Source organism: Leucoraja erinacea, chromosome 33, assembly GCF_028641065.1.
Source record: "Leucoraja erinacea ecotype New England chromosome 33, Leri_hhj_1, whole genome shotgun sequence".
NCBI lineage: Eukaryota > Metazoa > Chordata > Chondrichthyes > Rajiformes > Rajidae > Leucoraja > Leucoraja erinaceus.
In genome coordinates, this window is record NC_073409.1 from 4,742,041 (window position 1) to 4,759,780 (window position 17,740).

Below are 17,740 nucleotides of genomic sequence, written 5' to 3' on the forward strand. Positions count from 1 at the left end.
ACGGTTATCAGGCATGCAAGGAGCATATTGCAGAAAATAAACAATGGCTTGCAGCAAGGGTTCCCAACCTGGGGTAAATTTACCCCCAGGGGGTAAATTTTGTCTACTAAGGGGGTAAATTTGTTGATTCTGGATTTGTACATATTTTTTCTCACTGACTGACTGTGTATGGTTCTGGTATACTGGTACCTGTATCTGTTCATCATTAGTTGTTCATAAATAAGTGGAATAACATTATTATGTGCTATTAAAGTTGCCAGGGGTAAACAGGACGAAAAAGGTTGGGAACCCCTGGCTACAGCATTTGGACTGAAAGGCCAGTTGCTGTGCTGTATTTAATTTTGCATTTTGCATCTGCAAGGAAAAAGGGTCTTGAGCTGAAACGTCACCTTCTGCATGACCCACTGAGTTACTCCAGCACTTTGTGTTTTTCCTTAAAAAGATGCCATTTAGTTGAAATGTTAGCATTGCCATTTTTCATGCTAATTTTCTCACCCACCCCCCCCCAGTCAAACATTCTGAAAGGTCTTTTCAAGGATGATCGAAACTGTTTTCAATTTATACATTTCTAGAAAGTCACAACTTAGAGCAATTTTGTCGCTGCCTGATGTCCCACCAAATATATTGCAATAGCAACAATAACTGCAATGACTTGCAAGGGATTTACTGAGATCAATTAACCTACAAACCAGCACGTTTTGGGGATGTGGGAGGAAACAGGAACAGCGGGAGAAAATACACAGGGAAAACATGTAAACTCGGTACAGACAGCCTTTGTGGTCAGGATCAAACCTGGTCTCTGGCGCTGTGAGGCAGCAGCGCCACTTTGCCACCCTAAGAAACAGAAAATAAATGCTGTAAATGGAAATGTAAAAGTTGTCAAACTGTAAATACTCAACAGGCCAGGCAGCACCAATGGAAGGAGAAACAGTTAATGTTTCAGTTCTGGGTTCTTTCATCGGGACTCAGACATCGTGAAATCAATTATCCCAGATAGTAGATAAGGTAAGGGAGGCCAATCAGTGGAACAAAGGGAATATCTCTGATTATGGTGGAAAAAATGGCAAATAGGGGATGGATCAGCATCTTTGGCTGAGTAACATGTTTGTATAGTCTGATTTATAAAAAGGAGAAAAGAGATGACAGGTAAAAATGCCTGATTCTGATTCAAATAAAAATGGAAGAAATTAGAGAAATAGCAATATGTGCAGGTAGCTTGTTTTGGATCTCATTGTAAGAGAGGAGGAGACCACAGACAGAGATTGGAGTGAAAGTGAATGGCAAATTAAAGTGTCAGACAACTTATCGGGCAATTCCCTCTATTCTACCTATTGCCCTCTCACATATTCGCCACTATCTAGAATAACATGTTTATCTTTTTCCCAGTTCTGGTGAAAGTCCCAAACCTGAAACATTGACTATCTCTCTTTTCACAGATGGTGCCTGACCCGCTGACATTATTCCAGCTTTTTCTGTGTTGTTGGAAAATTCCATTTATTATGATTTCTGTTTTCCTTATTTTGAGTTCATAATTTAATATTAATATGTTTGAAAAATCAAGTAAAAATATTTTTTACTGCCTCCGAAGCATTGCAAAAATAATTTATGTTGTGTTATTACTTTTTTTTGCAGGTTCAGAAAATTGAAAGATGCCTTTATATCTAAATATGGCATGCCACCTGCATTTTATGCACGGGCTCCTGGGCGAGTTAATTTAATTGGTATGTGAATAAATATTGAATAAACTAACAACTTAAAAATAAATAAATGTATTATCTCATATTCAATTGCAATTTTGCCACATGTTAAAAATATCTATCAGCTTCAACATCATTTTGGTATTATGTGTGCAACCTTTTGATAAACCTTTAGTAACAAATTTGCCACAGCCATTAGTAGCATTGTATTTTGTTTTATAAATATTCAAAGTATTTCAAATTTAAATTAGTTTAAGATATCATTTTCAACATTTGTCTCAGTGATGCCTGTGCGTGCAATAGCATCATGTTTAAATTTATTCTGGAGGAGAATGACTAAGTAAAATGTATTGGCTACGTTACTAATTTCTTTCAACATGCTTGTGATTTGCTTGTTACGCAAAAGCATTGGCGTGCAAATATTGCATGTGGTATGATATTACTGGACCAAACTAAAAGATAGGAGAGAGGGAGGGATGGTGAGAACAAAGGGATTGCCCGTGGTGAGTAGAGACCAGGAGAATCCAGGTTATACAAATACTGTACTGTTGGTGCTGTCAGAGCGAGGGTGGTGACGGCTTGTCAATTATACCAAACATCATAGTAGTGTAAAATGAGGGAGATGATTGAGGACAAACGATAGAGGAAAAACAATGAAGGAAGATTGGACTTGAGATGTGGAACACATTAGCTACCTCAAACATGAAGTAGAAGAGAGTAATGGAAATATTCAGCAGGTCAGGCAGCAACTATGTAGAGAGAGAAACCGAGTTAAGGTTATGGTGAGTAGACATTCAAGCATAAACAATAAAGTCTTATTATCAGAAATAATTAAATTCAGTATGGAGTCCCAGATGGAAGATGAGAACTTGTGCCTCGAGTGTGTCTTGGGCTTCAATACAACAATGTGAGAGATCAAATATGGGGAGATCAGAGAGGGAGTGGGATGTAGAATTAAAATGATATGTAACTAGACGCTTAGAATTAAAATGACATGTAACTCGACTGTTCTGAAAAGACTGGGTTGTGAGCGTTAAACGCTACAACCTAAGTTGGAAGTAGTGCAAGCAAATTTCTGCTTCACCCTGAAGGACAGTTGGGTCCCTGGAAGGTGGGAAGGGATGAGATGGGAGGGCAGTTGCTGTACCTCCTGCAGTTGTGTGGAAAAGTGCCACAAGAAGGGTAGTGGTCACTTCCCCTGCCACTAGCTTCAATTGGCAGGACTGTACTCTTTGTGTCACTTGTCAGATTCAGTAATCCATCTAATCCTCACCACGTGTTGCTTAAAAGGAACTATTTGGAAAGACCTCAGTGAGCCAAACTAAACAAAAGTTAATGGCAATTGATCAGAATAGTTGCTGTCGGTAGCTTTTAAAAAATATATATTGCTTGTACTCAGCAAAGTTATTATTGATGCATGATGTGCATTTATTTAAATGTTGCCAGCCCACAAACATGGACAATGTTATTGTGTGATGTAAATTGTTATTAATATCATTCATGAACCTGTCTGTAACTGTAAATTATCCCACAGCTTAGTGTAGCTAATTCATTGCCTTTGAAGTGTAGTTGCTCAATGTTATAATGTCAGGGAAACATAACTGTACATACATTTGTACATGGCACTTTCCTGAAAATGGCAGTAAGGTGAATGATTTGGTTATATTTGTTCAGGGATAAATGCTGGTTTGGATATCTTGTAGATGGGACCTTAATTTAATATCTCATCTGAAAGGCATGAACTCCTTTTATGCAGTTCTTACTCAATACCTCATGGAGATATCAGCCTGGAATACGGTCAGGAACTGGAATAAGCATTGAACTCCCTAAATTTGTCTGTTATGCTAAGCTTTAAGCTGGCGATGATAAGTTTCATATGTGAATTAACCAAAGTTGGATAGATGTTAGTTTTACATTAATGTACTTTGGATTCTTTTAAATAAAATAGAATGCTCGAAGAACACGGTGTCAAGCAGCATCAATAGCATTACACCTTTTTGTTTCCACATATGCTGCTTGACCTGCTGAGTTCTTCCAGCATTCTATCGATTCTTTAAAGGCCAACTTGTGAACTAAAGGCAGATTCTGAGAACAGCATAAAATTTGCATTACGTTCTGTTTCTTGGAAAAGATGAAAATCAGATGGTTACACAACTAAACCGCAAAGGCAATTAAGTGAGGATGATTTAAAAACTAGTATCGTTAGCATGTGAACTAGAAAACTAGATCTTTAGATGCACTGCTTTGATTGTGGCCCAAATGTTGTTAATTAAAGTTGTTAAAGCTTTCCTTTTACTACAATTACATAGTGGGCAACAGTAATCATGGCTTAATTTTACAAAGCACCCAGATCCTTGCCTTGTGGTGAAAAAGATTATCTCAATCTACATTGTAAATTGCCAATTGACATGCACAATCCTTTGGGGGAAGGACATAAAACAGCCATCTGATCGCTATCTCATGAAGTTGCTGAAAAACATGCATGAGGACCGGATCTAGCTACATTTTATTAATCTAATGGCTCTGATCAGCTAGTATGCCAAAGAATGGCTACTTGAATAGGAGGATCTATAAATGTGGGATATTATGCCTTGGTTCTCTGTTATCAGGAAGAGGGATAGAAAATACCCACTTTCTATATTACTTAACATGAAATCTGACAGGCATTCATAAAATTATTTAATTAGCCTAATTTATGTAATCTTTTTGTTATGAAATGCTTGTATAATTTTAGTAATTTAAATATTTTGCAGGGGAACACATTGATTACAGTGGCTATGCTGTACTTCCAATGGCTTTAGAACAAGATATCTTGGCAGCTGTCACACCAACGCAAACAAGTATCATCCAGCTGGCAAACACTAATCCTGTATACCTGTGAGCAATTTAATTTGAAACAGGAATAAGAAAGAACTATTGCAGTTTTTATTCCAGTTTTTTAATGGGGCTTTGTGTTTACTGAAAAGTCTTGACAGTGCTAAATTTGAATTCTGTATTGTTATGTTTAAAGTTAATATTGAGTTTTTTTTTAAGTATTTAAATTATAGCAGGGTGCACCATGGGGTTATGAAGATCTTGATTTGAATCCGTAAGTTTTTAATGAGGTGTACTGCTGATCTAAGCTGTGCTTTTCTAATAAATGCCAAAAATAAAGAGGAAGAAAAAAATTGGAGACAGATTACTTTGGGTTGATCTAAAGGACATAAAGAGTGGGTCAGGTGTAAACCAGCATCTGCAATTGCTTGTTTCTACTTTGTGTTGCTGTTGTAGATTGCTGAGAAGTCGGGTAACAGAAATCAGTTGACAGATATCCAGGAATGAGTCATCTGACCAAGAAATTGGTGGGAAACTCTTCATGGCATGAGGAAGATAAAAGCAAATTAGCGATGATACTTCATAAGGATGAGGGATGAGGTGAAAGGTATGTTAAGGACTGATTCAGAAAGAGTAAGACTTATTAAAATAGAATAATACAATATTGCAAAGGAACAAGCCCCACAATGCCTGTGCCGATCATGATGCCAAGACAAACTCTTATCTGCAAACGTTGATGAAACCTGAATTTTTATATATTTTAGCTATGAGTATGCAAATATTTGGGGATTATTTATATTTCAAATTTTAAGTGGGAATGAGTTTATATTATTGAAGTTATTTAAAACATATATATTGTTCAAGCTACTTGCTGTGCTTGGTCTAAGTGCCCATCTCCTGCGATTGTTGTTTGTAATAGGCACTCGGGCTTAGCCATTTCATATTACATGCTACCATCCAAAATAACATAGATAACAATATATGGTGTATTCTTTCTAGAATTAAAGATACACCAGTTTTCTCTGATTTGCAACTTACTAAATTTCAACTTAATTTATATTTTGCACATTGGATGGATGTGCTTCTGCTAAATTAGATTCAGAACATGCTAAATCGCACAATTGAAAAATTGGGAACTAATGAATTTCCTAATTGTGCATTTCAGATTTGGCAGGCTTGAGATGCAGGCCAAGCTATAAAATGCATGAAAAGTAACAGCAGTATATCAATTGTATTAATGTGGGGGATACCAGGCAATAGGGGGGGGGGGGGGGGGGGGGGGGGGGGGGGGGGGGGGGGGGGAGGGGAGGGGGGAAGGGGGGGAGGGGGGGGGGAGGGAGGGGGGGGGGATACAACAAGAATTAAGAAATATAGATGGGAATTCCAATTTGATCACTAAATGAGGTAATTGTTGCAGTTGGTGATTATATTTGGGGCACTTAAGGTTATTTAGAAAATACTTTCGAAAGTACAGGTGTCAGATGTTATGGGGAGAAGAGGAGAAAGCGATTAGGAGGGAGAGATCGATCAGCTTAGTTTGAATGGCAGAGTAGATTTGATGGGCCAAATGGCATAATTCTACTCGTATTACTTGACCTTATGACTTGCTGTGCTAGGTCTAAGTGGCCATCTCCTACTTTTGTTATTGCCCTTAATAGGAAGTTGCTCATATCTTGTCTACGAGAAGCAAATTAGAATAGGAGCAGTCAAAAACCTTTTGACTTTGTTTGAAAACTTTTGTTTGGATTCTGATTGAAAATAGATAAAATACTGGTATCTTAACCTAAGTATCTAACTTCCAAGTTTTTCATTCCCAGGATGGAACAATCAAATACAAGAGGGCATAGCTTTAAGATGTGAGGAGGAAATGTTCAGGGCAAGGAGATGGTCAGGCAAGCTTTTACACAGAGAGTCTTAAGGGCCTGGAACACACTGCCAGGGGTGGTGGTGCAGGCAGCAGGCAGCTATGAAAATAATATATGACAGACTTCTGAATAGGCAATTCCCAATGGAGGGATCTGGATTTTGTGCAGACAGATAAGTGTTGGTTTTGACATATTCCGCACAGACATTGTGGATTGAAGGGCCTTTTCCTGTGCTGTACTGTTCTATGTTAATCAAAGGGAAGTAACATGTACATTTCTACTGGAATAATGTTTTACTAAAGTAGTTCCTAAATACAAATGTATCGCAATGGGCATTGACAAAGATGATGGCAGTGATATTGATATCTGTACTTATGCATATCTTAGAGTAAAATTAAATCAATGTGTGTAAGTGATTAAGGATGCCACCTGACAGCACTAACTTTAACTGTACCTGTGTGGCATTTAGTCACCAGTTGTGTTCACTATTTTCACTCTATTTTCAGAAGTGTCAAGACGCCTGCTATATGCAAGGCATCCCCAAATATTTAAATATCTTGGTTCAATAATATAATTCAGATCCCAAAGGTCTTGTGATTGTAAAATGCATAAATGCCCAAGTCCTGAGCTGTCAACTAAAGTTAGTGGCAAGTTTTATTGTAGGCTTGGGGGGACAGACTAGCTTACAGGGCTAATTTGGATTTATTTTTTCTCCCTCCCGTCCTTGCCCCACTTCTTCAAGCACAACTGTCAGGAGGAGGCCACATTTACCTCGATGAGTATTATTCGCTTAGGTACTTACTAGAAACCTGCAGCGACCAGTCTCCTCCCCCCCCCACCATCATTCCAGTGAGCTTTAAGCAAAAATTAGGAGGACATTCAAATGAGGTAGGATGTAGAAATCATCTAAACCTCTTCTGAACATCTCCATAATTGTTACTTCCCTACTCCAGCTTTTGCGTGACGGGGCTCTCAACCCAACTCGTGTATCATGTTTATGGTCTTGTTGCCCTTTATGAGGCACCAGCAAGCAGTACGTTTAATGTTGACTGTGGGAGAACAGAACGTCAACTTCCTAAGTGGGCCCTTCAACTTTCTAAATATATATACGACTGCTTCAAGGAACAGGTCAAGTGATTTAAAATTAAATCTTCTGAAGTGCAACTTTCCCAGCCGCTGGATTACCGAATTATGGACCTTATTGCACTGCCTCACTGCAGCTGTCAACAACAAATGTTCTCACAAATGTCATTCTGACCCTTGCAAAACCTATCACAAGCTAATACAAACATTATTTCAACCACCACCACCATATGCTCCAGATTTTGATTGATGTTCAGATTGTACACTAACATTTTGTTTTATTTCTACACTCCACACTCATGACTCATTTCATTAGTAACTATGGTGTCTGATTTCACTTGAGTTACAGTAATTCCTGCAGTGCTAAGTGATCACATTGAAACTTTGTGATGCTGACTTTCAGTTTCAATTTTAACAAGTTACGGACCAGCATCAAGTTTAGATGACATTTTTCGAATGAAATCCTATACAGAAGAGGGAGGAGACTTTTTATAACATTAAGCAACCATAAAATTATCAGGGCGACGTTTACTAAAATTTGTTTTTTTCTAAATATCGTAAATGATTTGATTTAACATTAAAAGAAATACCAAAAAATCAATGCAGATATTAGAAAAGTCACTGTGTAGTGGTAACTTGTGAATGGAGATATTTCTGTTCTAGAAACATAATTTTCTGGTCAATATTGTTTATCTGTCATGTCGTCCCATTGTAATACTTGCAGAACTGTAATTTGTACAATATTGAGAGGAATTATATATTCACTGAGGTGCTGTCCTTTGGGAACGCTGATAAATCGGGGATCTGGCTGCTTTTTCTGATCATTCGGGTCAATAATTTCAGTTTGTTGTATAAACAAATACATCATCTTATAACAGAACAGACATGTGTGGGCAACTGGCCAGTTGGCCACTCATGTCTGTTCTGTCATAAGATGATGTCTAAACCAACGGTAATTTTCCTTTTCCTTCCATCTCTACCATTTACTTCCATCTCGGCCATAATTTACCATATCTATCCATCTCTACCATAGGAAAATGTGTAGGAAGGAACTGGCTTACATCGAAGATAGACACAAAATGCTGGAATACCTGTAATTCAGCGGGTCAGGCAGCATCTCTGGATAAAAGGAATAGGTGACATGTCAGGTCGGAACTCTCATTCTGTCTGAAACGTCACCCACTCCTTTTCTTCAGTAATGCTGCCTGATCTACTGAGTTACTCCAGCATTTTGTGTCTACCATAGGAATATTTAGAAACAGTGTTTTCACACTGTCTTCCAAACAGTCATGACTCTGGGAGAAAAATATTTCAAGATCAAAGATTTTGTGCTTTGTTTTCAACCTTTTGCTACCTTTTTGACCCATTCGCATTTAGTCAAGTAGCTATTTGATGTAATGTGAAGTGTTAGCAGCTTGAAGAAATCAACATTTTTAGTTCTTGGTTTGATCATTTGGAGATGTTATTCCTCTAAAGAAGTAGATGCTATGCTCATTGTATGGTAGGCTTTTGTTTGTAGATAGATACAAAGGGCAATAAATCTAGCATTATTGAAAATAATGACCTGCACCTTCCAGATTCCCTTTTCATATTAATCCTCTTGTGAGGAAGAGTTGAATCTCGGTGTGATGATTAGAAATGTTTTGATTCTGACCCTGCAGACCTGTCCGAGTGAGTAAAATATTCGGGACATTTTGGCTATAGGGAATTCTAATTGTTAAACCCCCATTTCAACATTTATTGAAATTACTTTTTTTTAAACCGTTACTCATTACTTAGTATAATAAATTATAGTAAACAGCCATTACATCAAATATTTATATCAAGTTGATCGTTTAAGGCTCGTATGGCTGCCTGATAATATGACTATAGTTTTAATTTAATTTTAATTTTAAAATGTGCAATAACTTTTAAATTGTTAACTCTTTTAGATTATTGGGCTAGTGATCCACCAAATGGATTTATAAAGCAACACTGTTAATATACTACACAATCTCAATTGTTTAGCATCTATGTTGTGAAGTGCTGATGCCTACCTTTCCTGGGAATTTAATTGGACCCTGGTTCCAGTCGTTCCGCTCAAATCAGTGAAATCCTGGTTCTCATGTTTCCTTGAAATTTAGAAACTGCAGATGCTGGTTAATACATAAAAAGACATGAAGTGCTGGAGTAACTCAGCCGGTCAGGTGGCATCTCTGGAGACAATGCATCTCGACACCTATCCATGTTTGCCAGAGATGCTGCCTGACCTGCTGAGTTACTCCAGCACTTTGTGTCCTTTGCCCTTGAAATGTACGTGGTTCAATGGAATAGCTATGATACTATCTTAAAACATTTTTTCATTAAAAGTGTGCTGCAATATTGATTGGAATTATATCCCAAAGACTGGAAAATCTGCCAGTCCAGCACCAGTAAAGTCCCAATTGTGCTGGCTTAACAGTTTTACTGCTTTTGTGATTTGAGCAATGACATGGTTGTTAGTGACCTTTGCTTCCAGCCAACAGGTGGCAGCAGTTAGCTATTCTTTAGAATATACTTCAACAATGATCTTTATTTCTGCAGGGATTATAGTGTTCATATAAACAAGATCCACATTGACACAACTAAACCTCTTTGGCAATACTACTTTCTTTGCGGATTTAAAGGAATTCAGGTAAGGCAAAGCAATTATTTTTCCAGAGTCGATCATTTTTATTTAAAATTCCAATTTTGGAATGTTGTAAGTCTACCATGTCATTTATCCAAATGTTTGTGAAAGCAGATACGTCTGCTTTTGATCATAGTTGTATAAAATAGACACCTTGTAGAGTAAGGACGGATGGTAGCTAAGATATCATATGTGGCTCAGTGGTGGCACACCCATCTTTTAAGTCAGGTTTTGCTCAACTCCAGAAACTTGATCATAAAACATAGGAACACTTTGTACATCCATGTGAATTGTTTCAGATGAACTACGAAGCCATGGCTGCATCTGCACTTCCAAACAAACAAAAAAAGCAGAGAAGTTTAAAGAAGTTCAGGAACATTATCTTACCCGTCCACTTAAGAACGAGAAGTATGCTATTTGCACTCTTGACTCAGTTTTGATTTTCATGCAAACCATATCTGATCTGACCTTAGCTTCAACTCCTGCTTCCCTGTAGTTGAAAAATGAACAGACTGCAATATACATGATGAGTCAGCACCTACAGTGCCTTGGATTATAGAACTCCAGAGATTCATGAGCCTTTGAGAACAGAAATTCTTCCTCATCTCAATAATGAATGAGCGATCACTTCTCCCGAGTATATTCCATGAGGTCTCAATACCCAAAACCAGAGGAAACATCTTGTCAGCAGGTTCCTTGTCATCCTGCAAACACCAAAGTTTTAATAAGGTTACCTCTCATACTTCACCGAGTTTAGGTGCAAAGTGCCAATCTTTCCTCGTTATGTTGTCTCTTCATATTTTAAATAAACAATCCGTGTACTATTTCAAAGACAAGAGTATCATTTCTTAAATTAGATCAAAATTGCAGGCAGTGTTGTAAGTATGGTTTCACCAAAATCATGTCCCATTGCAGAAAATCTTACCTACTTTTGGATCCCATTATTCTTGCAACATAGGCTGATAAAACCATGCTCCTTATACTTTCCTAATTACCTACTGTAGTGCAAACTTGCTATGTGCATTTCTTCTGTGAGAATGCCCATGTATCTCTGAACAACAGCATTCAATTGAGTCATCATATTTAGTTTTAGTTTAGAAATACAGTGCGGAAACGGGCCTTTCGACCCACCAGGCCCGCGCCGACCAGCGATCCCCGCACTTTAACACTATCCTACACCCACTAGAGACAATGTTTACATTTACCAAGCCAATTAACCTACAAACCTGTACGTCTTTGGAGTGTGTGAGGAAACCGAAGATCTCGGAGAAAACCCATGCAGGTCACGGGAGAATGTACAAACTCCGTACAGACAGCGCCCGTAGTCAGGATCGAACCCGGGTCTCCGGCTCTGCATTCGCTGAAAGGCAGCAACTCTACCGCTGCACCACCGTGACCGCCCTACTTTTCTATTTTTCCTCCTAAAATGAATCATTTTGCTTTTCTCCACATTGTACTCCATCCTTCAGAGTCCTATTCACACACTTAACCAGTTTATATCCTTTTACAAAAGTTCTGTGCCTTCCTCCAAAATTGTCTTATAATCTATTATTGTATTGTTGTATTGTCAGCAAACTTAAATATAATGCATGATGTCTTCATTCTAAATCATTAAATTGGATTCTGAATCGTCGAGTAAAAATTACAAACCCTGTTACACTAATTTGATTACAATTATGGAGCAAAGATAAATCCCCAAGCATAAAAAAAATATCCATTTTACTTTGAGATGTTTCCTGAAATATAATAAGAAAGCATCTACATTTCTTCTCAGTTGCACTTTACCAACTGAAAATGGTCCGTTTATCTTTCTGGGACTTTCTATCAGTTAGGCTTCTATTCATTCCAATATGGTGTCAGTGCAAGCTTCAATGCGGCACCTTTAAGAAAACGAAATACTCCACATTCATTGACTTTCCACTGATGCTTTGCTTTGTTACACTGTGCTTACTAACAGTGGTAAGGTAGATGATAGGTAACACAGATGACACAAATAATAATCTTGCATTGGGGTGTCAAAGGTTTGCAGATTTCCATCTGAGTTGGTGGTGGTAATAAGAGTGGTGAAGTTATAGGACATCGATCTACGCAGTCTGGACTCAACAACAAAAATGGTTGGGTATTTCTTATAATTAAAGCATTGTGATTTATATAAGAAAGTTGATGTATTTGGTGATGGCAGAGGGTAGGATTTCGAGCACAGGGTGAAAAATATGATGAATAATGTTTCACTGTGAGCCATGTTGCGATTGCATATTTAGTTAATTTATTTCACTAATTTTAACTAGGAGCAATCTAAGAAAAGCTGTCAACACAGTTCAGAGAGGGAACCTAAGGATAGGCCTCCGGAGGCTTATTTGCAGCAGGGGACACGGCCTGATTCGCTTGTCACGTGAGGAATATCCTCCTGCCCAGACTTCTACATCAACAAAAAGTACTAGATAGCTGGCACCATCTGTGGATAATCCATGCAGGGAGCCCGTTGCAATACAAATATAGATTACCGTATGTCATGAAGCAAAAGTAGCCTGTCAAGGGCCAATTAAGTGATTCATTCTTGGATAAGATGATGGTTCAGTGCTTTCATGGTGATCAAAAGATTAGAGTCTAATGTTGCAACAATTGTGTTTTGGATAAACAGCATTTCCATTAAATGTGGAGAAAGCTATGGAATCGTTTTTCGGCATTAGTTTGAAATTAAGCAATTCCATTTAGAAAAATTGTCGTTTCATTTTTCTTGGGTTGAGAGCAGCAAACTGCTCTGCCTGGATGTTATGTGGTTCCTCCTATTAAAACCAGTAATGAGTGTTTATTAGAGTACTGCCATGGGTCTGGTTGATGGTGAAGAGTGGTTTTGAACATCACTATGTGTAATGAATTAGACCAGCCAGAATGTTAACATGGCTTTTCTAATTACATTTCTGATCAGTTATTGTAGCATTTTCCATCAAGGGGTGATGTTAACATTTAAGACAAGAGAATGTGGTGTTTTCTTTTCTCTGGTGGTCACAATTTCACATTTGTGAAAATTATTGCTAATTTAGTCTGCCTAAATTAGATATCATTTAGGGCCTTGTATAGATTGGAGTTATTGCCTCATACTCCTAGAAATTGTGATGGATACTAAATACTGATATTAGTATACTAAAACTACTACGGATACTAAAACTTAGGCTGTTTTAGAAAACAGCCTAAGTTTAGTTTAGTTTAGAGATACTACGCGGAAACAGTCCCTTCGGCCCACCGTGTCCTCACCAATCAGCGTTCCCTGCACATTAACACAAGCCTACACACACTAGGGACAATTTACACTTACACCAAGTCAATTAACCCTACAAACCTGTACGTCTTTGGAGTGTGGGAGGAAACCGAAGATCTCGGAGTAAACCCACACGGTCACGGGGAGAACGTACAAACTCCGTGCAGGCAGCACCCGTGGTCGGGATCGAACCCAGGCCTCTGGCACTGTAAGGCTGCAAATCTACCGCTGCCTCACCGTAACGCCCTAACTGTTGGTCTTTATGAAAGAGCGGAACAAAGAGATGGAGCTGTTTGTATTTGGATCAGGAGCTTTCGTAGAGAGATCTTAGGCTGGTGGTTTCACTGCTTCCAAATCTGGGGTCACTTTAACAAAAATCCTTCAATGTGGGATCCTTTTAATACAGGCAAAGCAGATCATTGCCCACGTTGTGCCATTCATACGTATGCACTCACAATCTTTCACAGACCCATGTGTTTGGACTGAAGTACAGGTGCTCCTGCACACTTTCTCCCTCCTCCTTGCCCACCCTTCTCCAAACCTCTCACATCCTCTGTGCTTCCAGTCCCTCAATTCGTAGAGTTCATTTCCTCCTCACAACCTGCAGCTTATTGACCATCTCCCATAATGCTACAATACATCTCCTTCAGCCCTTAGCACTTCCTTCCCTCTATGGCACACTTGGTTATGTCTCCAACTATGCACTGGCCCTTGGCTTCCAACTGAACCCTGCTTGGGTTTCCTATGGTTTCCGCATATCTGATCTTATCCTTGGCCATACTCTGGCCACCCTGTATATCTTGCCCACATTTCCAGCTGCACTTTGCCCCCCAGCTCTCTCAAGAGTTGATTGGAATGGCAATTGTATGTGACCTTGCAACAAAGGACAGTATTCTATGCCGTGAGAACTAGTCTCTGGCAATGATAGTTGTTTCTTTTCAGTATGAATAACAGAGTCTCCAGAGAATTTTCCTTTCATCACATTATGTGTGTTTTGATATGATGTATTTCTACATAATTGGCTGAATGCTGCATTGATGTTGAGGGGAACATCTCTCTTGTCATCCTTGGCCTGCATTTCTTCTATCCACGTTTGGACAAAAGCTGTGATTTATTTAGCAATTTGTTTCTGACAGATCCAAACTGAACATCAGGGGACCTAATTGGAAAAAGTGTCACTCGCTGTTGCTATTTATAATACCTCCAGTAGCTAACTGATGATTAAGAGATTGATAGGGTAGCAAATGACTGCATTATACATGATCTGTTTTTGTGCGCAATGCATACATGGGTAATTTGCCAGATAGATGCCAAGATAATACTAATTTGATTTGTTTCAAATCGTTCTTTAGTGGATTAAATATTTCAGCTGATATATCCACGTCTTAAACTAGAAGTGTTCATTGAATTCATAGACATACAAATGAAATACTGTTTAAAAGTGACTCGCTATAAAAAATCTTTACGAACGTGTAGCGTTTATAATGCAAATGTATTCCTGGGATTCCTTTGAGGAAGTACCTCAACATGGGTACCTGTCTTCCCATTGTTGCAGAAATATTCCTGCAAGATGGGGACGGAGTCATTGGTTTTCTTTCCAAATCCACATCCGATTGGTCTATTACGGGCAGAACAATATTTATCTATTGAGCATGAGAAAAATATATTGGAAGACAAAATGGCCGCTCTTAAATAATGAGTGTTAAAGCACAGCACTTGATTAGGATAATTCACTTCAAAGTAAGGTAGAAATGGGAAGGTGAGTGATAAATCAAGATGTTCATTAATTAGACACTTTTAATGAAGAAACTCAGCAGGTGCAGCAGCATCTATGGAGCGCAGGAAATAGGCAACGTTTCGGGCTGAAACCCTTCTTCTGAAGAAGGGTTTCGGCACAAAATGTTGCCTATTTCCTTCGCTCCATAGATGCTGCTGCACCCGCTGAGTTTCTCCAGCTTTTTTGTGTACCTTCAATTTTCCAGCATCTGCAGTTCCTTCTTGAACACTTGAAGGGAAGATATTGCAAGACTATTTGGGTGGTATGAAACAGAGAAAGAATTGTATGCTGCACTAACTAATGAATGGCAGCACCTATGTATATTTTTCTTTCTCCAATTTCAGTCATTGAGTCTAACTTAAACATGATTAAATAAATTTGAAAAGAGACCAACAGGCTTTCCACAAAACATAGTTGATCTCTGGTGATGTGTGTTTAGCATCCCAGTGAATAGTGAAAGTAATTCTTGTTTATGGCTTAGTTTAGTTTACATAGTCACATGTACCGAGGTACAGGGAAAAGCTTTTGTTGCATGCTATCCAGTTGGTAGTAAGACAATACATGATTACAATCGAGCCATTCACAGTGTATGTACAGTGTATTATGGTACATTTATAGTACAGTACAAGGGAATAACGTTCAGTGCAAGGTAAAGCCAGCAAAGTCCGATCAAGGAAAGACTTCCTTTGCGGTGTGTGTTTGCTCTCACCATATGTGGAACAGGATTACATTTGAATGCCACATTAGCAATTTTTGGATACTTACAAAGTTCTGAAAACTATGGCAAACTAGTAATTTAGTTGATTTAAAGTTTCCTTTAACTTTGTTCTGGCATCTTAATTTTGCAGCTTTGGGTGGAAATAAATGTTTGATCCCAGTGGGGAAAATGCCTGAAAAGAGTTAGCAATTAATATACGGGACGGGAAAGCTCGAACAAGCGCAACTGTACCGATATTGCCAGCAGTCAGTTCCTTAACCATGCAAATGATCAGTCGTTGTATTCTAGGGAGAGAAACAGCTGGTTGGGACTTCACTCTTCCTTGTGCTCGAGCAAATAGTGTTTTTAATGTTCACCATGACTTGGTTCTGGATGTTTCTTGATGACATTCTTGAACCACATCTGAGGAATTGTTCTGAAACCTGCACTGGTTTAGTTCCATTATAATTATCCACGGAGTAAGTGTTTCCCTTTTATTTGGCAACCATTCGCATGGATTAGAGATTTTTAATGGGAGAAATTGCAGACTAAAACCTCAAACTCATTTGAGAGCCCACATTATGCAGAATATCAGTACACAATGCTGGGATGGGGGGGGGGGGGGGGGGGGGATTGCATAACTCGGGTTTTTGCACAACCAAGCAGGTCCCTAAAGTAGTTTGAAACACTGCAGACTAAAGTAGGAGTGTTAAAAGGTTCCAAGGGTATAGCCTGTTTATATTAATTTGAATTTCTAACTCCACTGGGATACGAGTAGAGCAATACTTGGCAGACTTTATTTGCTGAAACCAAAGCACTTTGTGAAACATTGCGTGATAGTTTTATAAGCTACATCCATGCAAGGGCCGAACCCTGTGGATCAGTGCTGCCCAGACATATTGCTCAAACCTTTTTTTTCATTCTAGATTTGGCTGGAGTTCTCTAGGACAAAATATCTGGCATCCATATATATCAACTCGTAATTTGCTCGCAAACTGCTATGGGAACATTACTAATTTTTATAACAAAATGTTATTTTCAGTGGATTTTTATATTTTCTGTAAATAATTTGAAACTTTATACTTGCATGTCAGCAGGGTAGAGCTCTATAAAATAGACTTGATTGTTTTCTGCTGCAAATGTCAAGAATTTCTATTACTTTTTGCCTATTTGTGCCAACAAATAGCTATATCCAAGGGATTCTTTGTGCTTATGTATATTGGCAAAGGGCAACATTTTTGGTCACTAGACACATTTCCGTATTATTATTATTTGTGCAACTGTCCTGACCCTAAAAACAAATCTTAAGACTTAAATATTCAGTTTACTCTGGAGTAAAATATATTACCCATAATTGTATTTTCCTCCCCAACCCAGCCAATTTTAACTGGCTATGGGAAAATAGATCTGTCACGGAATCTCTGCTATGAAGGTTAAAAGTGTATCGCGCTTTGAGTGGCCTGACCTCATTTCATGTAATTTCTATTTTTCCACAAATGGATATTTATATTTGGCAGTAACTATTGTTATTTGATTTTTCGTAATGAAGGTTAAGCAGGGTTACCATGTACCTACAAAATATTTGGCCGTTTCACTCACATGGGGCACACTTTGGAAATAACACAATTAAATTAAGTTAAAAGGCCAAGCAAGAACTGTGAAATGTATTCAAGGTAGATGTTTGGGGAGCATTTAAGTATAGCCATGAGGAAGAACTGTGTAATGGCAGGAGGCTGGTTTGAGTCGAGAGTGTTTTATTGTCATATGTCCCAGATAGAACAACAAAATTCTTACTTGTTGCAGCACAACAGAATATGTAAACATAGTACTCTGTAAACAATATGAAAAGCGAGAGGAAAAAAGAAGAAAAAAAAGTTCAGTGTATATTTATGTATGCATAC

At 38.3% G+C, this 17,740-nt stretch overlaps 1 protein-coding gene across 2 annotated transcripts in view; it reads left to right on the forward strand.

The window, feature by feature from the left end:
* Positions 1-17,740, forward strand: part of galk2 (galactokinase 2) — a 57,369-nt gene that overhangs the window by 4,271 nt on the left and 35,358 nt on the right. For both annotated transcript variants that reach the window (XM_055661069.1, XM_055661068.1), the window contains 3 exons: positions 1,633-1,721; positions 4,451-4,574; positions 10,022-10,112. In XM_055661069.1, coding sequence (XP_055517044.1) covers positions 1,633-1,721; positions 4,451-4,574; positions 10,022-10,112 — 304 coding nt within the window. The remainder of the gene's footprint in view (positions 1-1,632; positions 1,722-4,450; positions 4,575-10,021; positions 10,113-17,740) is intronic.